The 24,711-nt window shown below is 45.6% G+C and overlaps 1 protein-coding gene and 1 long non-coding RNA gene across 2 annotated transcripts in view; both read left to right on the top strand.

Moving 5' to 3' along the window:
• Window positions 1-18,553, top strand: part of RAB30 (RAB30, member RAS oncogene family) — a 44,150-nt gene extending 25,597 nt beyond the window's left edge. The window contains exons 2-5 of the mRNA XM_035329591.1: window positions 7,508-7,608; window positions 9,190-9,273; window positions 13,507-13,690; window positions 15,788-18,553. Coding sequence (XP_035185482.1) covers window positions 7,516-7,608; window positions 9,190-9,273; window positions 13,507-13,690; window positions 15,788-16,038 — 612 coding nt within the window. The 5' untranslated portion in view covers window positions 7,508-7,515 and the 3' untranslated portion in view covers window positions 16,039-18,553. The remainder of the gene's footprint in view (window positions 1-7,507; window positions 7,609-9,189; window positions 9,274-13,506; window positions 13,691-15,787) is intronic.
• LOC118168895 lies at window positions 4,286-23,110 on the top strand. The gene is made up of 3 exons (XR_004751845.1): window positions 4,286-4,297; window positions 5,317-5,322; window positions 19,628-23,110. It is a non-coding gene; the product is annotated as an uncharacterized LOC118168895 (long non-coding RNA).
• Window positions 23,111-24,711: the final 1,601 nt, after the last annotated feature.

Raw genomic sequence — 24,711 nt, 5'->3', positions numbered from 1 at the left:
AATCCAAAACATCTATTGTACACATGCATATTTCATGGTACCTTTATGGGACTTATGTCATTTATTAATGACATACAGTTAGGCTACTTCCGCATTTGTAACCTCATTTGAGTCATGATGTTCTGGTAAATATCCAAATCCTATATATATGATAGCTTTTCCCTTATCTTATCAAAAATGGTGTTGTCAAATAGTCTAATCTAGCAAATGTTTATCAGAACCCTGTCACCCAGCGTCAAGATATCTCCACGTACAACCACGGCACCACTGAAACCATGCCAACCCCACGAACTAACACATCATTAGACTTCTTTTACCCAGTTGACACACACAAACTTTTATTCTGCATCAAAGATGAATCATTCGTCCTTTGGCATTGCCACACGTAGCTGGTGCTGCTGCTTCTCCCTTTGGTTCACCTGTGGCGGGGGGCATCTGCTTAAAATACAGCTCCCAGTTGCAGCAAGCTGGATATACAAAACTTCACTGGCTTTTCCATGCAAGGCACATTCCAGTTAATGCTTGGCTGTAGTGTTTTTAAAAAAATCATTTTGTATTTTTTTCCTTTGGGAAAAGGCTGTTGTTTTTGAGTGGATAAAACATTTTTGGCTGTATTTCTGGCAGTGCAGTTTTCCACGCTTGGAAGTCAGCCTGTCTGCTGTGCTGGTTGATTCTTTAACCTCTTCCATGTAAAAAATGTGTTGCTGTGTAGTATACAGCTTGGCGTTTGGAATGGTGGATGTGCACGTCAGCATTTTTTTTCAGTCCTAAAGAAATGGATTTTCTATTTGTTATTTTTCAAGTAATGTGCATGTGAGATTTTTCCTAAGTAATGCAGAAATCAGATAGTTCATCTGTCTGTGTGAGTAACATAATCACTGATTAACAGTTCAGTCCTCAAATATATTTGACGGAATATAACTTACTGTCTGTGTGTGATATTTTGCAGCTCCCTGGCCATTCCCGGTGCTGAAGAGCGTTAGAAATGGGTTTGTGGGAATGAAAGATATTGGTGTTGGATTTAGACTGCTGGCTTATGGAGAAACTTATGGAGAAGGAACATATAAGCCATGACCTGATTGAAGTAGTTTAGTGAGCTGCAAGTTTTACCAATTGGCAAAAGAGGTAAGGGGAAAGCCTGTGTGCTCTGTGCAGTCATTGATGCAAACCCCTCAGCTTTAGCTTTTAGCTTTTTAGCTATTATATATAGAAACGTCTCTGTGAGACGCAAGAACTCGCCACTTTGCCACTTAGCTCACTTTGTTTCTACAAAAGAAATATCCTCAGCAAAGGCTTGAGGAGCAGGAATCTCTCCAATTAAAATTTTTGAGTAGGGCTGAGGTTTTCACAATACACTGGTTTTTCCAGCTGGAAACCTTGGACGCAATTTGCTGATTTCCCCCTGCCCCCCCCCCCCCCCCCCCCAAAAAAAAAAAAAAAAAAAAAAAGAATTGTCTAGGCTTCTGGATGACTAGCAGATGTCAGCCAATGCTGATGAGGGTGCAGCATGCGGGGCAGCTCCCCCATGTCCCTGCACTGCTTTTTTACTGAACTTTGGTAGCTCAATACCTCCTGGAAGGGTGAGATGGACTTACTGAGCCTGAATTTGTCTGTGGTGGTGTGAGTGTGCTGTAAGCCCAACGCACCCTGGAGGTGGTGGGTGTAGTAGGTGGCTCATGGACTAAATTCATCTGTGTTTCTGCATGGGAAATCACATTTAAAAATATGGCATTTCTGCACTTGGAACCTTCTCCCTTCCTGCAAGGGACTAGCCTCAACGAAGAGACACCTTTAGGGTTGCCAGTGTGCAGGCAGCTGCATGCTGCTCCCCTGCTCCTCTGGAACAGAAAGTGTGATGGGAGGAGATGAGAAATGCCAGACTGTGCAGCCCTATGTGTAAGCAATACATCTTTTTCTGTAGAATTTGGAAAAACGGCCCTGGAGTTTTAATGTCCTACCTAAATGAGAAGATGGATCCCACCTGCAAGTGGCTTTGCCTCTGCAGAGAGAGCACAGAGTAGGGCTGTGGTGATCCAGGCTTTAGTGGGGATGAAGTCTCTCTTAATTCTTTCTGTTTGGGCTGAAAGAAAATTAAACCTTGAGGAAAGAAGGAGTGAGGAAGTTGGGCAGGGGGGTGGGAGGAAATCCAGGCTCCTGCTTCTCAGAGGGGCATGAGCTGGGCTGCTTGGCAGGCACATGCTGCTCGGGTTGGCAGGTGCCCTGGAAATGAAAATATTTTATCCTGCCTTACGTAATGCAGTAGCATGTCCAGAGCTGAGTCCCCTGCAATTTTCTGGCCTGCAAGGAATAATTTTCTGCTTGAAATCTTAGCCTTAGTGATGAATTTTCTGGGTCATATGGCATATGCATTCAATGTAATATCTGTATACAAAACAGCTACTGTTTGAACTTCAGTTGTTTAGGTAAATTTATTTTTGTTTATAGCTGTTGGATGATGAAGAACAGAAAACCTTTCTTGAGTTGTGTAAATACATCAAAACCCACCCTGACCTACACAGCAGGTGGAAGAGGCTGCAGATTCTCCTCTGTGTCTAACTGAAATTAGTTGGTAAACGTGTGTTGTGAGGATGTGAGGTGGGGTAAGGCTGGGAAGCATATTACTGGGGTGCCTGCCTTAATTTAATGCCTCAGTTTCACTCTTTATCCCTAAATGGGAAGAAGCCCTTGCAGTGTGGATTGAAACCTAGGCTGTGGATAGCTGTGCATGACCAAACACTGTGCGTGGATCTGCATCAGCTGGCTGCACTAAGCCTGCTCTGATTTGGGGACAGTGGTCCCCTGACCAATGCTGAACATACCCATGTCTCTGACTCTCCTTGAGGCTGCAGGAACTGAAAATCTGTGAGTGGAACTGGTAGGGAGAGGTGATGATACCATGCTCTGCAATGTGTTCCCTGCTCTGGTTGTCACCTGGCCTCATGGAGCTGGAACTGCTGCTCCATGGACTCACAAGCCTCTGCAACTCAGAAGGGACTGAGATGTTTTGGGGATATAGAAACAAGAAGTTATTTCTGTTTTGCTTGTCTAAAACAAAGGTGTTGAAACATTCTGTAAGACATAAAAGATTTTTGCCTTCAGATGAAAGCTGTGTTTCTTGAGGATGCGTTATCTGGTGATCTTCAGGGAGAGGTTGCAGGCAGGAGTTGGCACACCTTGTGGCTGACCAAGACAGGCTTGCTCTTTTGAAGTCTCCCACTTCACTTTTGGCTCCATGAGCCAAAACAACTGAGGCAAAACCATCATCCCAGAGCCTGCTCTTGTCAAGCCTAGAGGTGGAAATTCTTCCTCAAGCAAAGTAGTTGAGAGAAGAGTGACGGATTTCTTCACCAACTAAAAACCTCATTCATACTTGTGTTTTGTGCAGGGACTACAAAGACTCGCCAGTAAAAAGCTGGTGAGGGACAGGCAGGGTAGGAGTTTCATCCATTTGAAGGAGAACTCAATCACTCTAAAGCCATTAGCATCTCCCAGATGGTTTTTAAAGCTCTGCCTCATGTTTTTGCCGCTTATTTGTTCCTCAAAGAGATTGAGCATGGCATGGTCAAAGCCAGTCAGAGATGACGAACCCCCTGTGCCCATCCAAGCTTATGGGTGAAAAATTACTGCAAAAAGAAGATAAATCATTAGTTGAGATGGTAGAGAGGGCAATGGTGAATATGGTGAAGTAAACTGAAGCGGATCAGGGAGAACTAATAGGTGAATAGAACAAATGCAGGGAGAGGACATCATGCTGGGGAATAAACTAAACCATGTCTGGAAATTGTATGCTGTAAAGCATATCTTTGCTGCACATAAGCTCCTTGCCTTGTGGCACGTGGCGATCAGAAGCAGACAGGGGTGTATCTCCCTCCTCCACCAGCTCTGCTTTCACATTTAGAGGCAGTGAAGAGCCCATAGCAAGGTAAAGCAGAGGGCCAGGTCCTGCTGACCACGCTTACAGGAGAGTTTCTCTAACTGGGGCCCTGGGTGAAGGGGGAAGGACTGCTGGATCTCACCAGTGCTCACTGCATGGGGTAGGCAGCCCATGGCTTCTGCACGTCCTTTTCTGGGTGTCTCCATGTGAGCTTGCTTGTGGGAGCTAGCAGAGGGGGAAGAAGGGGTGAAAGCACCCATCCCTGCTGTGCGCTTTCATTACGGATGGATCTCAACAGCCTTCTGGTTGAATTAGGATTAAGTATTGAAAAATACCTGGAGCATTGTCTTGCCCAATACAGTCAGCTGAGCCTGGAATGTGTCCTGCCATCCCTAGGCTGCAGAGCCACGGGCAGACGACCTTGTCTGGTGGTCACCCAGCTTTGAGTCACCCATCTTGGCCACTTGTTCCTGCCCCACAAAATCCACGTGAGGGGCTGAGTGCTGAAACAGAGCAGTGACCCCGGTTAAATAAAACCCTGCAAAACTCCTTCATTTTGAGATCTCTGCCTGACCTGCGAGTGGTGGGAGCAGCACATGGCAGGCACAAGCAGCTGGGGCTTGGCTGGGCTGCGAAATGTACAAACTGCCTCCAGGAAAAACAGCCATGAAACTTGGTTTTCTGTCCTGCCGCAAGCTAGGGCATGTCTCTGTGCCGTAGCTGGCCCAGTTTCTGATGAGAGTGGTGGTTTAAAGAAATGTTTTGGTGGTGAAGGGTTGCTGAGGCATGGGTGGGCATCCTGTTCCCTGCCCTTGCTGCAGGGTTTTGTCTGTGCCAAAGGGTGGGACAGGCAGCTGCGGCCCCAGCGCCCTAGAGCAATGTCCTGATGCAAGGCAGAGCCCTGTGCCTAGAAGCACAAAAAAGCAGAGAAGAAAATAGGGGGAAAAAATGAAAAGGAAGAAAAGAATTATATCCTTAAAAAAAAAAAAAAAAGAAGAAGTGATGTGTGATGTACTGCCGAGACCAGCATTCCCGGCAGGAGAGCGGGCAGAGGTTGAGACACATCTTCCCTGGGGAGCGGGAGGGCTGCGGGAGGCTGAGTCAGCAGGAAGGGTCACTTGGCCGAAAGGCTGAGTTGCGAAGGAGGCGATTTCGTAACGGTAACTGATGCAATGCCTTTCTGTTTGGCGCTGCCTGCCTGGTGGCTGAGGGTGTGGGCACACAAGAGGCAGGAACAGCAGTTTTTGTGGATGGGGGCGATAGGGCAACGATGGTCAGCTTCAGCGGCCAGCTGCCCCTCCAAATTACCCCTCCTTTACTTTCCCCCATCCCCTCCCATGCCCCCACTTCCACTGTACCCTTTTTATGTCGCTTGAGTTCTGGCATTTAATCTCATCATTGCACCGTTTGCTTTATGTCCCTGGCTTCTCTTTCAGTTCCAGTTTGGGGTCGTTATCACATATGATTAGTCTTGGAGCCTAATGAAGGGGATCAGACATAACTCTAGGGTATGTCTGAGCCATTTAGTGTTTCTGAGCTCAAAGATCTGCAGAGGAAGTTTATTTTTAAGCTTCCCGAGAAGATAAATTTGAATGTTGGATTGTTTAGGGTACAAGTAATATAAATGAAATTGCTCCAGGGAAGCAATGCCCTCTGGGATTTGAAAAATCCCAGGGATAATTATCTAGTGCTGAGCAAGTCTCCTTAGTCTTGAAATAGCTTTTAGTAGATGATCACATTTTTCTCCATGTTGGCTTGTCTGAAAGCTTGAAGCCGTGCATTAACATTTAGCCTTGATTATGAGTACCATCAGCATGTTCTTAAGACTGTCTTTATCATCCAGGGAAAGCCAGGCATGGAAGTACAAAGCTATTACACAGAACAACAGTCCCAGAAAACAAACCAGAGCATTTTTAAAGCCTGCTCTTTTAAGATCCTGCTCCTGGGAGGTTCAAGCATCTTCAGGGCTTCTCCAGCTGCTGCTGTGTGGTGGCAGCGTGCAGGAGACCGTAGCTCCAGCTCAGCTGTGAGGCGTCCCTGTAGTGACTCAGCTGCGTCCCTCCTCACTGCCTGCTAATGTGATATAGCTCATTAGTCACTGATTGGTGAGGTTAGCCTGTTTTTAGGCTCCTGGAGAGGTCAAGGGTCACATAGACACCAAGCAGCTGCATTGGTGCAGCTGTTGCCTTCAGGTCCATCATGTGCTTGGTGGTGCTTGGAGAGCTGTTTCAGTGTGCTCTGTTGGGTTGACCAAACTCTGTGAGCAATCTGGGGCTTGACTGAGGATGGCAATTCCCTAATACATTTTTCCCCCTATTTTTGCCTTTTCCTTACCACCCTCCATCTTCTGTGCTTCCCAGCTTTGGCTCTGTCTCCTCATCCATCATCTATATGTGCTGGTAGGTTAGGTACCATACGCAGATATCCCAACTGATGGCTCATGGATCTGTCTCTGTACCGAAGTCTCCTATGCCATTACCCCAGACCAGTCCTGAGGACAGGTCTTTGACAGCAGCTATAGTATCTGTATTTTTTTGGATACAACTGCTCTGGCACACTGCCCTTTTGCTCCCCTGTCATACAATCAGAATCATGGAATCATCTCAGTTGCAAATCACCTTCAAGATCAAGTTCAACCGTCCACCTGACCTACTGAGTCCCATCACAAAACCACATACATCCCTTAGTACCATGGGCTTTTCTGGCTGCCCCAAATCTCTGACCGAATCTCTTCTGCCTGTCTCGATGGTTACAACCCCCTCCTCTGGCCACAGTGCCTGCAGCACCCGTGGGTGCTCTGGAGACAGAGGTGCATCCCTCACTTCTTGTCCAGCTGCAGCAAGCTGCATGGGTCTGCTTGGTCCTCCCTGTCCTTTTTGGGTCTGAAGGAAGCCTGTCGGGTCTTCCACCGTGTAGGCAATGCTGCCTGTGTCCTGACACATTGCCAAAAAGCCAGTCCGTGCATCATGGCAAGGGGGTTGCACAGGGATGTGTGTGCTGGGTTCCCCTGAGCCTCCTCTCTTTACTCTTCCCATTTGATATTTTTATACCAAGCTATCCTCACATTTTTTTTTAAATGATCATCATCATAATTGCAATATTTTTAATAGTATGTATTATTCCTTCTTCCTTTAAAAAAGTTCTCTTTTAATATACTTCAGCTGTTACCCCCTGCTCCCTAGTAATATTATAGCAAATGAACTTTTCTTTACAGCAAACACTGCTTTTATTTATAACCAATTGCCCTGTTTGTTCTGCCCCTGTGCCCTCCCTGATCCCTGCTCTGCTGAAAAGCAGCAACGATGACTCGTGGGATGGCACGAAAGCCAAAAACTGTCCGAGGCCGTGCAGTGGCTGACGTTGCTGGCCCAGGTGGACTCTGCCTGCGTGTTGCCACTGGGGCGGGGTGGGAAGGGCTCTTGTCCCTTATCTGGGTAGCCACACGCGTGCTGGGAAGACCTTTGTGCTGATAGCTGGAGGAATAAAGTTCAATGGGAATGAAAGGGCATTTCCCTAGCGGGAGGGAGTCAAAAATCAGAGCCGTCCTGCGGTGGAGCTGAACACCCAGCGTGGGGGACACAGCTTTGGCCACCACCTTGGTTCACGCTGTCTCACCTCCTTTCTCTCTTGCAGCTGCGTAAATGAGTATGGAAGATTATGATTTCCTCTTCAAAATTGTTTTAATCGGCAACGCCGGTGTGGGGAAGACCTGCTTGGTCCGACGCTTCACGCAGGTAAGGTCGGGCACTAGCTAGACGTGGAGCATCACGTGGGAGCGTGGAGGTCTCCACCAGCACCCACACTCCACAGGCTTTTGTTATCCACACTTGCAGCACCCATGTCACCCATGGTGATGTACCAGCATGAGCACTGCATCAGTAACTAGTGCTGTGCGTGGTTTTGCCGGGGTTCTGGTTTATAAGGACCTCCTGTTGCATTTCCTATGGACCTTCTCATCCTGACCCTCCAGGGTGGACCAGCCTGCTGCTGTACTAAGCTCTCTCTCATGTTGTCCATTAGTAAATGATTAAATAATCTGGGTCCTGGGCTGTCAGCCCAGGGTCTTCTGTTAAATATCAGGCCAGGGATTGCACCTGAAAAGTTACCAGGGGCATTTAATAATGGTTTGAAGCAGTGGAGTGCGATTCTGGCAGCAAAATGAGATGTTGCATTGCCTGGGAAAAATCTGTGCTCCCTGTATTTGTGGCTTTACATACACCAGCTCCTGAAAAGCTTGCAGTAACAGTGGGGGCCAGCTCAGCCCATATCTACCTGACTGGGGAAAATGAATCAAATACAAAGGTTTCAGGACTGTTTTCCCTCTGTAACAGAACAGCAGGAAGAGGACTAGGCATCTGTGATTTGGGCTCAGAGAAGAGTTTGCATGGTGTACTCTAAAATGCAAGTTATGTTTCTTTTGTCGCTGTTGTTGCAGTCCCTTCTGGGAATCATCAGTTTAAGTTTTAAAACTGTAGTGATGTTAAACATGCGGTTTGCCTGTACCAGCTGCTGGCAATGAAGCTGGTTAGTCCCAAAGGGTTAACCATGAAATCTGCAGCCGTCACTGCTGCCTGCACTTTGGCAGTGCTGCTGCTGCTATAGGGGATGGATGTGCCCCAAAAACAACACGGCTTTGTAGGCTGGGACACCAGAAATCAGAAAACTCTGCTTGTTTTTGTTCAGTTGGCTGTTGCTCCTTTCTCGAAATCGAGCACTGCCAGCCATGGGCTGTGCTCTGGGAGCAGGATCTGGCCACGCGGGAGCTGCTGGGGATGCCCTGGGGATTCCTTTCCTCACTGTGGCAGGACCTTTCCTCATCTCTTTCAAGGCGATGGAGAATTGGGTCAGAGGGACCCAGCCTGCCTTTCCCCTGCCTTTTCTGAGTGCACAGAAGCAGGAGGGTTTTTCCCCTCTCCTTTTTCCCTTTATACATCCTCCTGTTTGCTTTCCTACCTTTCAAATCAACTGCTTGCAACAGCATTAGGGGTTGAATTATAGTTACCTTTGTGCTGGAGAAATGTGGTCTTTTGTTTAGCTCCCCGTAACAAGGAGGTGGCAGTGGATTTTGTGGCTTCTTCGGATGGATGCTGTGGAGATGGATCAGTGTGCAGAGCCTGCCCTGGTCTCTGTCCCCCCTGCTTTGAGTGGTGGAGGAAGCAGGCACATCTTTCAGGGCAATTCCTTTGGAGGTGTCCTCCCATCTAAGTGTCCAGAGAATTGAGCAAGGGAGGAGTAGGGATGGCAAAGAGATGGGCACCCAGAGGGAAGTTTTTCTTGCTACACAACTTGTTTAACAAAACTGTGTTTTCTTTCAGGGGCTTTTTCCACCAGGCCAAGGCGCCACGATTGGAGTTGACTTTATGATTAAAACTGTGGAGATAAACGGTGAAAAAGTAAAGGTAGGAACCTGATGGTTTTCAATATAAACTCATATGGTGGCACCGTAGTTTGGATTTCTTGCTGCAGCATGCCTGCTGCTGGAAGGTCCAGGACTGCCTGTCATGTTTTGAAAATGCACCATCAGGAGCATGGGAAGGGGAGATGCCCCATCCCTGGAAGTGTTCCAGGCCAGGTTGGATGGGGCTTTGAGCAACCTGATGTGGTGGGAGGTGTCCTTGTCCATGGCAGGGGTTTGGAATTAGGTGATCTTTAAAGTGCCTTCCAACCCAAACCATTCTGTGATTCTATGAGATCTTGCAAAGCTCTGTTCTTGCTCAGAAGATCCTGAGATGGTGCCTGGCTGGGGTTGAGAAAGCACAAAGAAGCATTTCAATGCAGCCTCCATTTACTGCACTGCTGGTAAGATGGAATCTGTTGAGTTCCCACTGGGATGTGCCTGATAAAGGTTTTCTCCTGTGAGCTCCTGAGATGGCTGGGCTGGTGCGGTTCTGAAGAACGAAGGCTTGTTTCCCACTTCTGTTGAGTTACAGACCTGAGAAAAGTGGAGATGTTCACCATACTGGTGCTTTGGTCAACAGGTTGACATAAGAAGGGCAATGTCTGCACTATTGACTATCTGCTTCCAAGACAGGGTGGTTGCAACCAAATCATCACTGGGCAACTCCTTGTCCCATGCTACCTGCTGAACCTAGCTTGGGTATTGCTTGTCAGGGAACTATTTTGTCTGGGCCAAAACACACCAGGGCCCAAGTTAATGCTTTTGTGGGATCTATGGTTCAGTTCCAGTGCTCAGAGATGTTGGCTGGCACTACTTAAGTCATTAGCAGAGCTTTCACCAGAGCTATTGGCATTTGAGAGCTGGGAGAAGAGAATGAGCCCCTGATGTCAAGGTGTCCAGGGTCCTTGACACCTGGAATTATTTTTTCTGCATTAAGCCCGTGGGTATTGAAGTGAAAAACAACATTTTTTTTCCTTGATGCCTTCATCTTATCTAGTGATGAGCAGGTGGGAGAGTGGCAGCAGTGTGACAGTGGCTGGGTGGATTGAAACTTGTTTTTAAGCATGTGCAAGTGATGGGATGGAAACAGTGGACTGTGCAGATTTTCAGCCCTGTGTTTTTTTCCACCCATGTTTCAGTGCAGAGGTTTTCTGAGTAGAAAATTGGATGGAAATCAGACTTTAAAAGCATATCAAGAGGTTGCCACCCTGCTGCACGAGGAGCTGTACATTTGCTATGGCAAGTGATGGTCCTTGACCAAAAGGCCTTGCAGAATGAGCAGGTGGAGGACGGGAGATGTAGATACCTTCATCAGATACAGACTGAGTTAACCTTCGACATGCTGCTGTGGGACAGAGCAACAGGCAGGAAAGTGCTGAGCATCCCACATAGCTCCTGTGCTGTCAGCACATAGTTTAGTGGAACTCCACTGAAGGTGGAGGTCATTTATCTGTTCCATACCTGGTGTAATCCCACTGTACTGAGACTCTCTTAGAGGGAGAAAGGCAATCTTGGAGGAAGGTTTTCCCATCCTCTTCAGACACCCGTCCTTTCCTGGCTGCTCCTGTGGCGCCGCCATCTGTGGTCCCTGCCAGGTACAGGCGGAGCCTCAACAACACTTCTTGTACCAGGTTTTGGTCCAGGTTTTCTTCTTGGTCCAGGTTTTGAACATCAGAAATTAGGAGAAGTCATCAAGGTTCTGCCTACGTTCGACTTGTTGCTCCCGTGACATGATCCTGTTTAACACCAGTTTGGACTGAGGATTCAGACTCCTTAAGAGAAAGTCATGAGCACCATTCGGGGTGTTCAAAGCCCATTCCCATCACCCACCAGAGGAGTAAGTTGGAGTCACCAGAGCTCAGCCACAATGACAGCAGTGTGGGAAGAAGTTTAGTAGGACACATTTTGGTGTTTGAACAAGTCTTATAGAGTCTGAAAGGCAAAATGATTCCTTTCTGCCTCTTGCATCAGTGCAGGCAGGGACTGAGCTTGTAGCTGAAACTTTCTGAGCAAGCAACGCCAGTGAGAGTAAACATTTAATAAGCGGGAAAAGCAGGGATGACTCAGAGCTGAGAGGGGAAAAATGACATCTCAGTCAAACGAGGCACTAGCTCATGGAACAGTGCCAAGCTGTGACTGCTTCAGTGCTGGGCAGCATCTCCTGCATGGCATTGGGATCCAGGGTCAGAGCAGAGCCATTCACCAAGAAAGTTTTAAGACTTAAAAACTATATGTGTGTGTGTGTGTGTGTGAATTTCTGGGAAAAATACTTTCCGGCTTTAAAATTGCATTTGAAAGTCAGAGGAAAGAGCCTTGCTAGCATGAGTTGTGTGCAAGCTATTTCAGATGTGAGTGGCTACTAAGGCTCGCTGGCAGGTAAACTGAGACAGCCCTTTGAATTTTAGGTGTTTTATATATATATACATATATATATATGTCTGATCATTTCTAACAAATCATCAGACATAACCAAAAATATGAGCAATGTATGTACTGAGAGGCTACACAAATTTGAAAGTAATTATAGTGCCAGCCGAAGATAAGCATCCTCACTGCTACAAAGACAAGGCTCTGCTGCATGCACCTGTGATCCTACTGCACTTGGTGGAAGTGTCCATATGCACTGAACGTACTAAGAGCTAAATGTACATGCAAGTGTCAGGGGAGAGGAAAGCATGGCTCCAAGAAAATTGGCATCCAGGTGACTGTTTTTTGCAGGTAGTCACAGGCCTGCCCAGCTACAAACCCTCTCCCCCTTTTGATTTTAAAATCTGTTACATAAAAGCGGTGGAAAAGCACGGTCACATCAAGTCTTAATCTGTCAGAGATCTTTCCGATAAATGAAATGCATTTATTAACTAGAGTTAACCACTACACCAACCTGTAGATATTTTTCCTGGGAAATAGCTGCACAACAACAGCAACAAAATTATCTGTGCTTTTTCTGTCTGCTGGAGTTTGTAGGCTGGTTTGTTTTAAACAGAACTCGTTTGTTACCTGAATTTTATGTGCAAATAGTGTCACACATGGTTTTGTGTGGCCCTTTACTGCAGGTGCCATATTCAGCTATTTAAACAAAGCTATGCCGAGAGATTAAGCTCAGAGGTGCCAGGAGCTGCGAGCCAGCAGCAAATTCCTTTCTCTGCAAAAATGTACTTTTTCAGAATCATACCCCACATCTGAAAGCTGCTAATGGGGGCTCTTGTTTCAAGCTCACGTATTTATGATGAGTAGCTGACCTAGTTTGACATTGAAACTGGGCAAGAACAAGGCTTGCTCTATTATGGGCTGCTGTATATATGGAAAAAATATCAAATACTTTTAATTTTTCTTCAGGATTCTGGCTAGAAATCAGCCTTTCGCATACTAAGTTCCAGGGAGCGGTGCTTAAAAAATAAAAGCTGAAGCAGAGAAATGCTCTTTTATGCCGAAATGTTTTCATTTGGGATGCTTTTCTTTGCCTGCTTTTTGAAAAGTTGTGGTTTTAATGAGCCACCAAAAGCTGTCAGATGGTTGTTACAAAAATGGTACGGGTTTGTTTCATATTGCGAAATGAATGTTGTTTTTTTCTGGACCCAGAGAGTTTGCCAAGCAGTGGTTAAGCACATGACCTCTTAGCTGTAGTTAGGGACATGCCAGTCACTTCTACACATCAGGAAGGAAGGTGGCGAGCAGCTGGGAGGGATGTCTGAAGTTTGTAGAGGAAACGTGTCAGAGTCCTTGGATGAGCCTTCAGCTGCAAACCTGAGCTTTGTCCACTCCCGTGGTATCCACCCTTCAGTGCATCATCTCAGGATAAATAACTAACTTTGGGAGCTACGTGTTGGCTTCCTTATTCCCTCTGGGACAGACCCTGCTGTGGGTTGGACTGCAGGGCAAGGAGGAGAGAGGAGACCTTCTGCTGCCGGTGCCTGCGCTGTAATTCCAAGCCAGCAGCTCTGGCCGAGGGAGATGCTGCAAGGCCCTTGAATGCTGACGGACCTGCAGCTTGCCGGGGAGGTCGGCAGCAATGCCAGCTGACTTTGTGCCTTGCATTTCAATCTGCAAAAGCAGAAATGGAAACAAACAAGCAAAAAAGGTTGGGGGATGGAAAGCCAAAGGGAAGAAGAGCTAAGTGTTTTCCCAGCAGTGGTTGTACCCTGGAGGTGTTTAGGTCAAAACAGTGCTTCTACCAATTAAAAACCTTAAAATGATTTTTTTTTCTCCTCTCCACTCCCCCTTGTTGTGTCAAAAGCTGCAAATCTGGGACACGGCAGGCCAGGAGCGGTTCCGGTCCATAACGCAGAGTTACTACCGCAGTGCCAACGCCTTGATACTGACCTACGACATCACCTGCGAAGAGTCCTTCCGATGCCTCCCCGAGTGGCTGCGAGAAATCGAGCAGTACGCCAGCAATAAGGTCATCACCGTGCTAGTGGGTAAGTCAGCGGCCTCCCTCCGCGGGGTGGTGCTGCGATGGTGGGCACTTGGTGGCAGATGGAGGTGTTGGAGGGAGGAAGGAGTGGTATCTGCGTGACGTGGAGGTGCAGGAGGCTCAAACTGGTGCAAATAAAGCAGAGCTGTAACCATGTGTGGGTGCAGGGTGTAGCTGGTGCCTTAAACCCACCCGCTTGGACCATTCCTCCAGCAGACAACCCCAGCATGCTGGTGGAGATTTTCAGGACACCCTAGGTGCTTCTCGAAGTCTGGTCCTGTCTCAAGCCTGAAGGCTGTTGTGTGCAGAGGTGGATATTTCCCTCGGGTCAGTCCCATAGGGGACTGAAGCATTGATTATGGCAGAGCTAAAAATGCAGGCTTATCCCTTGTGACTCCCAGCTCAGATCTCCACAGATCTATGAGGATATGCTCAAGCTGGTGATGCTTGTAGGTTGATGTACCCCACAGCTGTGGACAGCTGGAGTATTGGCTTAAGTGGGACAAGATGTGGGAACCAGACCAGGATGCTCTGTGCATCTTAGCATTCATGGGTAAGACAGAGCTGGAAAACTGGTTATTTTTGTCTGGATTTTAGGAAACCTAAAAATAAATACTGAATGCCATGTTAATCTAGCAGCTTCAACTCAAGCTAAAACAGACCCCAGGCCATCTGTCTGCTATATGCAAGGTGAAGGTTATTTTGCTTACCCATGCTTCTGCATGCTCTGCTTTCAGTATCTGATAGTCAGGACTTGGCTTTTAAAGGCCCAAGAGCAATAGAAAAAGAGCATACAAAGAGCAATAGAAAAATAATTTGGGGAAAGCTGGCAAGTTTCATACTGCAGTATCGTTATTTCATTTAGTAGCTTGCTGTTTAAAAGAAAAATCTAGAGGATGATAAAATACCTTTAAGGTGTCTTTAAAGGTCTTTTGAGCTTTACATGCCCCAATGGTATTGCAAGTGAGTCTTGGGATTTAAGGAGCTGCCATACAAGAAACTCACTACACTCCAGAAGAAGAGTATGGCACATGTACAAATGGCTCAGAAATAATTAATAAATGACTAACAAATGTACATAAGATTTTTTAGGGAATGTTAAGTTAATTATCAGCATCTGCAGCGTGAAATATAAATAACTTCCACAGCACACACTTTAAACATGGTAACACCCATAAAGTGCTTGTGTTGAGTGAGAATTTGTTTAGAAAGAGTAACTGCAGTGTATACAGTGTGTTCAATAAATTGCTTCATCAGGAAAGAAGGGGAATATTGGATGAAAGAAGGGCAATGGGAGATGGCTTGCTAGTGCAGTCTTCTCCTGCTGGTTCTCACACCACCTCCAGACACAAGGCCAGGAGAGGTTTCCTCCTGAACCTGACGAGTCCCTGGACACAGTCCCTTGTTATCACAGGGACTGCTCTGTTACCTTCTTTGTAAGATTAATTTATGGCAAAGACATCATATTTGAAGTGAAGTGGCCTGTAATAGGCTGTAATTATATCAGATGGTTGCTGGGGGCATTAATCAACTCCCTGCTAAAATGAGCTCTCTGAAGGAGGGGGCTGGTTCCTTGCCCCACCTCGCTCTGTGAGTGCCCCCGAGCCCGTCTGTGCTCCAGCCTCAGCAGCCAAATCAGTTGCAGGGATATTTAATTAAGATAGGAAAGCAGTCTTCTGTACCAGACTGCCTTTAAAGCTTGTAACGACATGAGAAATATCACACTTAGTGTCTCACGTGCTATAATTGACATTTTAAGTGCTCCTCAGAGCCAGAGCAGGAGAATTTTCAATAGATATTAAAATGGAAATTCTTTAATGTCAGTTGATAGCAGCAAACAGATGCACTAGTACTAAATAAAAGCTGACGGACTTGGATGTTCACAGGCCATGTTCCATTAAGTGAGCTGATATTAAATGAACCTGACCTGTGTATCAGGGAATCCATTATTTGGAGGGGAGAGCAAGCAGTGAGTTTCACATCAAAAGGCCTATCCACACATATGTACAGTACCAAACTTTTCTTCATCCCATATCAACTTGTGTTTCTTTTGTTTTGGAAGTCAAATTAATTCCCTCTCTACAATCTTCCACCAATGCAGGTAATAAGATTGATTTAGCCGATAAGAGGGAAGTCTCCCAGCAAAGAGCCGCAGAGTTCTCCGAAGCACAGGACATGTACTATCTGGAAACCTCAGCGAAAGAATCGGATAATGTGGAAAAACTCTTCCTGGACTTAGCCTGCCGGCTGATCAGCGAGGCACGGCAGAACACCCTTGTGAACAATGTCTCATCCCCCTTACCAGGAGAGGGGAAAAGTATCAGCTATTTGACTTGCTGTAATTTTAATTAAAGAGCTGGCATGTGATTCTCCATCCGCCATGGGCCCACAGGATTTTTTGCTGGGATTTATCTCCTCGGAGGGAATTCCTGCCACTTTGACCCATCTGACGTCCCCTGAGTCAGGTTGCAGACCTAGAAGCATGGCAGGCTGATAGCTCCAGCTGCATGGCAATGTAGCAGAATATAATGTGGTTTAAATTTAATTTTTCTTGCAGTTTCTGGAGTGGGAGAGGAAATAGTAGAATTGGACAAGTGGATCGTGTAATGCAGAACATGAGCATTTCCTTCTGCACGTGATGAGATCAGCCTCTCTTGGAGAAGACACTGAAGAGTTCAAGATCTCTCTTACAGAACAATGTGTTTGGTCCTTTGTAAAAGAAAAAAAAAAAAAACAACACAACAACGAGCACTGAACCTGGACTACACTGGCAATCATCTAGACTGCCAGCCAAGTGAATTCTTAGGATGCGTACATACATAGTGTCTGCCCACATGTCTTCGTGGAGGACTGGTGTTTAAAATAGTGTTACATCTCTCATCTATAGGCACTTTCATGAACATGGAATTAAAAAAAAAAAAAAAGAAAAAAAAAGAGAAGTTATATCTCAACATTTTCAGACAAAGATTTGAGAAGACATGGCTACAGCTCTGTTGCTTCCTTTGGTGCTAGCAGTTCAGCAAATATTCCGTAGACCAAGCATAGTCTTACTATATTGCTGTCCTCTGAATGTGTAACTTTGATTAGGAAAAGAACACTAATAAGCACTGTTCATTAAAATCCCATTACCTCTTTTTCTAGGCTTGAACATAGTGAGAAAGGACTGTGTTTCTTTGATATCCAACACAGGATGAAAGGAATTCCCAGAAATAAAATAAATAAATAAGAAAATGAACTGTCCCTCCTCTAATTGGTATTGTCCTGAAATGAAAAATTAGCCTTGGGAAATGATATTGGTGGAATTGAAAAAATGCACCAGGCACGACCAAAATCTTTTGTGTGCACTGATTGTACATAAGGGTTCAAAGAGAGCACAGTTTTAAGTGGCAGCCTGCAATATGTCTGGGATAAAAATAAAGCTTGTAGATACAGTTCCTGATGAAAGGCAGGCATACAATTTCGTAGAGGTTTTTCTTTTTCTTTTTTTTTTTTTCTTTTTTTTTCTAGTGTGAAGTGGAAATAGCAGCAGGTTGCAGGTGGCATCATTTTGTGTCTGACCCATCCAGCAATCACCTTATGGAACTGTTCTCTGAGGAGCCCTTGAAAGTATCTTCTTGGCCTCTTTCCTCTCTGCTCAAGTAGCTTTCACATTCAGGGCTGTAGTGTCATGTAGTTTACTTGATGCTTTGTACTCTTAATCTCAGACTCCAGTGTATGTGTAACTGTTAGGCAATTTCTTTCTACAAAACCCCTGAAGTGGAAGCATTATGGAATTTATTATTACACCTCTAGTGCCATATGCGAATAAAGCATTGTAAATTTACACACTGACATTAAAGCAAAATTGAAAGACAGTGAATGCACTCATGGAAAATGACTTTTAGAAGTTTGAGTTCAGTTTAGCTGATCTGGATAAATCTCTCCTGGCAGTTACGTGGCTGTGATATGATGTAATTTAAAGTTAATCACCTTAATATCATTTGGCATTTACTGAAGATTATAACAGAACTTTTGTATTGACATAAAAGTTGCCAGTAAGTTCATCCTGAAAACAATAATAATAATAAAAAAGTAGCATTTTAAAATGCTTTTTCACATTTTCCTGAAAAGACTTCCTTGGGCTGTATCATGGTGTGCCTTTGATCTGTAATGGTGAGCTGACTCTACGTGTCTTTGAGAGAGGAGGGACTGGTGTATCATATGTCAATTTTTTATATTTTCTTGATATTTTTAGGTCACTTCTTTTGTGACTAGTGCTAAAAATGAAGATGTAGAAATCATGGTACAAATCTTGCTTGTCATTTAGGTAACACTTTGCAGAGTGCTGCTGTAAGCGTTAGATGTTGGGGAAATGTAAAAGTCATCTGACGCACTGGCCTGTCCTGGTCCTTTTTGGTCTCTGCTCATGATGTAACCTAGAGGATTTAGAAATATGTGGGATTCGGTGGCTTCTGCTGTTCTGGATTGTGTGGTACAGCCTGTCCTGGAGAGTGTTGTCTTTCTTGAGCATTCCCCAAATTGCCAAATGCAGCCTGATGTGAGCTCGTGAAGACCACCCGACCCTGACACAGCTGGTTCTGCACAGCTTTGAGGTTGTTTAGCGCAAGACTCGGGGCATTGCACATAGGGTAACACTTGAGTGAAAAATCAGTATTACTGATATTTAACTTGTCAAAGCTCTTACTTTCCAGATTGAGATGATCTCGGGTAGAACACTAAATGTTCTGTGCTTCTGCTCACTATTTGTGAGATACTTTCATGAGTATTTTGTGTTAGATGTTTGCAACACAAGTTGACTGGCACAAGCTGTGGCTCCCTTCTGTTCTTATATGAGTTCCCCATCAGAGAGCAAGCGCTGGGAAAAAAAAAAAAAGTCCAAACTTTCCTTCAAGAGAGAGAGTTATGATGGAAAATGTGAAATTATGAATTCTATAGAAGAAGGGGACACTGGGTGCCTCTTCCTACCTCTAATACTGAAATCTCAGTTTGATCTACAGGTAAGTCGTTGGAGTATGCAGGTGGATACGTGTTTGTGCTGAATGCTAAGTGGCTTTGTGATCATTATTTAATGAAAACCACATGTAATGAATTGTCAGACAAGACACTTTGTTCTTTGCTGTAGAACGTGTGAAACAGCCGTTACAATCTGTGAGCCTGCTGGTGCTGTTTGTCTTTTTGGAAATAGCTGTGTTGGTAACGGTGGGCTCCTGCTAGTCTACGTTTAGCGGTTAATGGCTATTGAATTCCTTCAGCATCAGTAATAATAGCAGCAGACTGAGGCTGATGCAGCAGATGGTGATTTGAAAAGAGGGAAAGTTGGAATTCGTGATGCAGAAGCATTGTCAGTGCACAAACGTGAGACAACAGGCTTGCTTGAGCTTTTGCTGACAAGGGGTGCAATTAGTTATGGTCAAACCCACAGGGTTTTGTATCAGCTGCTTTTCTGCTTGTCCTGCCTTTCCAGCATGAAGAACTGTCCATAAATCATGCTCAGATGTTGAGCTTACATAATTTCTGTAGTCAGAGACTGAATTCACCTGGAAAACAGGTGAAATTTTCCACCAATTAAAATATGCCAAGCAAACATATGGGATGTGCTGCCCTTTGGGGGGCTGTGGTGCCATCGTGGTCAGATGGAGCTGGAGATGCAGTCCCAGAAAGCCTCTCCCAGCAGTGTGTACCGTGTACAGCCCCTTGTGCCAGGGGAAAGATGGCTGTATGGAGCTGAAGATGCAACATAAAGAGATGGTTATGTTCTCTCGGGATTTCCTCAATCCTATCCTCTTACAAAATGTATCTATGACTTAGCTTTTGATTGCTCTGGATTTTAATAATTATGAATTTGGGTCTTACCCGAGACTCTCCTGTATTGTCACTTGCAGTATCAAAGTACTCCATTGCCTTACACGTGCCGCTCCTACCAGCATCTACCAAGCAGAAGTTTATTCAGTTAGAAAATGTGTTTCTAGAGGACACTTTGTATTCCCGGTGAGCAAGCATGGGAACTCTCCCAAATATCGATGTATTAGGGCTCACAAGAAAACCCACTGGAACTAAAGGAAATGCTCTGGTCACTTCTAGTAGTGACAGCCCAGTGAAAGCTGTTATATCAAAATGTTTTCTTCCTCAGATCTTTTATAAGCTTTGTTTGAACGAACGCGGCTCTTGAAGCCACCTTCTCTTTGCATGTATCAGCTGAGTCTGTCCTCTTGTTGCTGTGGGTAGTAATTGCTCTAGTTACTGTTCACAAAGGATCATCATTTTGAAGGACAGTCCTGTTTGCTGGTGACAGTGAGTGGTGGGGAGCCACTTACTTGGTTTCCCACAAGTGACGAGTGCATCCTAAGGAAAGTAGCCCAAACTGGAACCTGTTGTGTCTTTGAAATGCGATCACCCCCTTGAACTGTAGCTGAATGTCCCATAAAGGTTACAGATCTCCCATCTGCCTCCGTTTAGGATTTATCTTGGCTGAAAAAACAGACGACAGGATAATCGCCCTGGCTGAGATGCCAGACTCCCACATCAGCCTGCTGCTTTGCTCTGACTTGCCTCGCTCACCGCCGAGCTCAACTGACCCAAAGCCGCCTTTGCGCTATATCTAGCCCAGATAGGTGGCCGGCTGTCATCACCCGTGGGTGCAGTCACACCCTTGCCCCTCATGTGAATGAGCTGTATCTTAAAGCAGAAGTGAAAACTGCTATGGGAGTTAAGGGTGTGGTTGTGGTGTTTTGTTTATTTAAAAAACAAAACAAAACAAAAAAGCTTTTTCCCCCCTACAAGTTGGGAATCACAGATCCAGAGAAAATGTCATCTCCGTTACGTGCCCCTCTGAGCACAGTCAGCTGGGTAACTGGGGAAAGAAAACCCAGATACAGATGAAGCTGAGAAAACAATGAGTAAATGCTGCCAGGGAAAGGTTGTTCTGGTTTTAAGAGTATAGCCAGGGTTAAGAGCTCAGCTGTCCCGGCTGTGGATAAACAGAAGCTGGCCGTGCTGTTCTCTGATGCTGTTTTCACATTAATATCTAGCTATTAGCACTTCCTGGATGTGATCACATTCTTTGAAGCCGTTCTCCTTTTCCAGCAAGTTCAGAAGATAATTTTAGCTCTGGTTAGTGCTATAATTAAATAACTGAGTCTCGAGCTGAAGCAGCAGATGCCACCTTTGCCAATCTTTTTCCACTGCTTATCTTGGGACACCACTCCCAAGGACATGCATGCTTGTGAGGGCACCACGGAGTTGTCCCTGCTGAGCATCTCCTGGTGTCCAGCCTTGGTGCCTAGGGACATGACATGGCCTGTGTGAGTCACACTTTTAGCTGTGCTAAACGGTTCTCCAGGGGAGATGGGGTGTTAGAAGTAGGATTAGGGTGGTTGGGCACTGGAACAGGCTCCCCAGGGCAGGGTCATGGCACTGAGCCTGATGGACTTCAAGAAGTGTTTGGACAACGCTCTGAGACATAGGCTCTGATTTTTCGGTGGTGCTGTGTGGAGCCAGGGGTTGGACTCCATGATCCTTGAGGGTCCCCTTCCAGCTTGGGATATTCTGTGATCCCATGATTCTAAGAAGATGCAGTTTACGTCAGCATCCATGGCTTGTCTTCTGGGCCACCTTGATGTTCCTACTGAGAAAGCATAAATCGAACTAATTCAACAAGCCTATTCTCAGCCAGGGCAGCCTGTGAGGAATTTCCCTTTTTGTGGGACCAACAGGAGAGAAGAATCAGTGGTGGATAGTGCAAGCGAGTACATCACCAACACGCAGGCAGACGCTGCTCTCCACCTGGGGAGATGCTCCGGGATCAGGATGCTCTGCTTCGGGAGCGCTCCGGTATCACCCAGGCTCTGGGTTACATCGTGGGCATGAGCTGAAGTAAATGCAGCAGCCACGGCGTCCCCAGCAGCCGAGCCTTTATGGAGAGGGGAGTGGAGGAGCAGGGAACATTGTTTTGACGTTTTAATGGAGTGAGGATGAAATGTTTGGTTTATGACAGGGAGGGTGGTGGTGATTTCAGGCACTGCTGTTGCTGCTCTTGCAAGCTGTTTGGAAGAAAGCCTTAGCACAGACCTCCACATAGTGCTGAAGGAAAAAAAACAACTTCCTAAGCCAATATTTTAGGGGAGAAGAGGCCATCTAATGAGGGTAATGGGGAAACCCACTGCTTGGTGCTATGCTGGCTTTGAGCGACAAGTTTCTCTCTGGATTTTAGAGGAACAGTTTAAATGTGCCATGTTTTTTAGCACGACAAGATGCACTGCAGATATGTCACATCCATTTCATTCCCCACAGCTGTTTACAAAAGAAAAATAAATAAATAAACCCCCTGAGACTGGAGCAGCTGCAGTCACTCAGCTGTCAATATGGGACAAGCCTCTTTCTGCTCTGCTTTTATTTCCACTTCACTCTGTTCTTCTGCACATATTTGGCTCTTCTGTGCATTTTCAGATTGAGTTGTTTTTTTTTTTTGCCCAACTGCCTTTGATCTATACAGAAAGTCTCACTCAGATCCCATTTGAATTCATTAATACATTGAGTAGGTATTTTAATTCTATGTTTACTGACTTGTTTCCCTTTGTAATGTTATCTAACTGACAAGTTCTCCGTACTCTGCCTTATGTTTAGTTTTTTTTTCAAGTCTAAAATGTTTCCTCTTTCCTGAAAAGCTATGATAGTTTTCAGAGAAGTTATAAAGGTGTTTTCATTTCCACAGAAGAGAAACTGACTTACTCTCAGCTTTGATTACTAACAAATCAATACTGAAGCACGTAATTCTTTTTACACCATGAACAAAGTGCATTTTATACCATCATCTGTAGCCTGAATTGTAGTTTAGAAGCCTGCTTAGGCACTAAAAGCAACATTTTGTTTGCAACTTCCATGCCAGTGAAGTCACAGCATTAAAGGAATTTCCTGGACTGGAGTTTTTCCCACATATTCAGCTGTTTTGCAAAGACCTGCTGTATTTTCCCCAACAACTGTGAATTTAGCACAATGTACAGAACTCTAGCAAGAACCCCGGTTGCCTAAACGTCCTAAACACAGGGCCAAAAGGATGAGGAGTGGACACGTTTTGTGATGACCAAGCACAAATGTTTCAGTGGAGAAAATGCCCTACGTTTGGTCAGACCATTTATCTCGAGTTGCTGGGATAGTGCTGTCTTTGGAAAGGGTATAGGTGTTAGCAAATCGCCAAACTGTGAACCACAGACTGTCAGAAGCATTGGACCTGCCTTTTTTTTTTTTTTTTTTTTTTTCTCTAAGTTCCTGTTGTCAAGTGTGGTGCAGTGGGGTTGAGAAAGGAATGTATTTTGGATGACCAGGATGATGAATGTATGATGCTTCATGTTTATTTGTAATGTCCTTTTTATACTTAGAAATTGCTCACATATGTATCTGTATGTAAATAAATGTTTAATCCTTTCCAGCTGGCGTTTAAAGTGTCTGATTTGCTTGATTGTGGTGTTTGAGTTTTGTTTCAATTTGATCTGCAAAGCAAAGTTGCCTTTGACATGAGACAAACTGATTCCTTTAGGAGGATGTGATTTAATTCGGACCTACGGCTGGATGGCTGCTGAGGGCTTTCTGCCTGGATTGAGCCTAGCAAGAGCAGAGGGAGAGCTGTTGTCCATGGGAGCCCTGTCCCTTTGCACTAGAGCAAAAGAAAAAAAAATACATTGGCAACCAGAGACTTCATAGCCATGGTGGAAATGTCAAAGAAATGTAAATTGCAGTCACCAGAGGGTGGTATTTGACAGAGGGAGCATCCTTGTTCTGGGGTATTGAAACCTGTTGCTGGTTAAACTGTTGTACTAGTATGATGCTGGGGTTGTGTGGATGAAGATGATAGATGCTTGAGCTGGTTCATATTTTTCCCCCTGCCTTTTTTTTTTTTTTTTTTTTTTTTTTTTTATGATTCTAGCTCTATTCAGCCTTCACCATGCTCTTCATGCCCACAGCAGACAGCTTCTTCTGCTGGACTTCCCTAATGATCTGCCTTTCTGTAGGGTTGGGATCCCAAAAGGAGATCTCCCACTTTAAGCGTTTTGGTCCACATATAAAGTTTGTGCTCTGACATCCTGGAGATCAGATTTCCTCCCTTCTGCTAACACAGTGAGAAATGAGCTGTGAAGCTTGAAGACACCATGTGTCTTTTATTGCCTCTTCCACCGACCTTGAAAGTCTTTCCTCGGTACATGTCTGCCATGAGGGCTGGACCATCTGTTCTGCGTTTCCCCAGGAAGCTGGCAATCTGAGTCAGCCCTAAAACAGGAAAAGGTATTTGCAGAGGGAAAGGTCCCTGCATGCTTCTAAGCAGGAACTGGGAAAAGGGAGGGGAAGAAAACATCCTTGAAACTCAGACAGTTTGGGAACCGAGCATTTACTGAACGACGTGAGGGCTGGAGTGTGCTCCCTGTTGGAGTGACAGCTGGAGAAGCCAAGCCAGCTCCCTCCCGGGGACAGTAAGAGACAAGCTGGGGTGTGGAGAAAGTCTGCGAGTGCTAGATGCGCGGCTGGCCCGCACTGCAGAGCCCGGCACTGCAGGGATGTACGTGCTGCTCCCTGGGCTGGAGGGGCTGCTCTTCCTTGCAAGAACCACACAGCCTCCGGGATGTGCAACCTTCTTGTTCAGTAGAACAGAACATATGACATTAGGTATAGCAGCAAGGTCATGCTACAGAAGGAAGCTTGTGCCAGGCTTTGCTATGTGTAGATGGAGCTGGAAACACTGTATGAGCACAAAGGCTCCCGACAAAAAGGGAACAACCTGCACAGGGGGAGAAATGCAAGCCCCACAGGCTGCAAAAGTGAAAACAACACAGCTTGCTGCCTGCCTCCATCCTCCTGTGTACAAATCCAGCTCACCTGGGGCACTCTGCCCAGATGCCAGCTCACTGACCAGCATCTGTCACACAACAGAACTTTTTTGGTGTTATTGGTGCAGTCCTCTTGCATTAAACAGAGGGCTCTGACTGCCCTGCATGAATGTCAATGGTATCTTACAGACAGTCCCATCTAATTTAAAAT

The sequence above is a fragment of the Oxyura jamaicensis genome, chromosome 1 (genome assembly GCF_011077185.1).
Source record: "Oxyura jamaicensis isolate SHBP4307 breed ruddy duck chromosome 1, BPBGC_Ojam_1.0, whole genome shotgun sequence".
NCBI lineage: Eukaryota > Metazoa > Chordata > Aves > Anseriformes > Anatidae > Oxyura > Oxyura jamaicensis.
The sequence above is the reverse complement of the archived record's forward strand: the minus strand, read 5'-3'. Positions and strand labels throughout refer to the sequence as shown.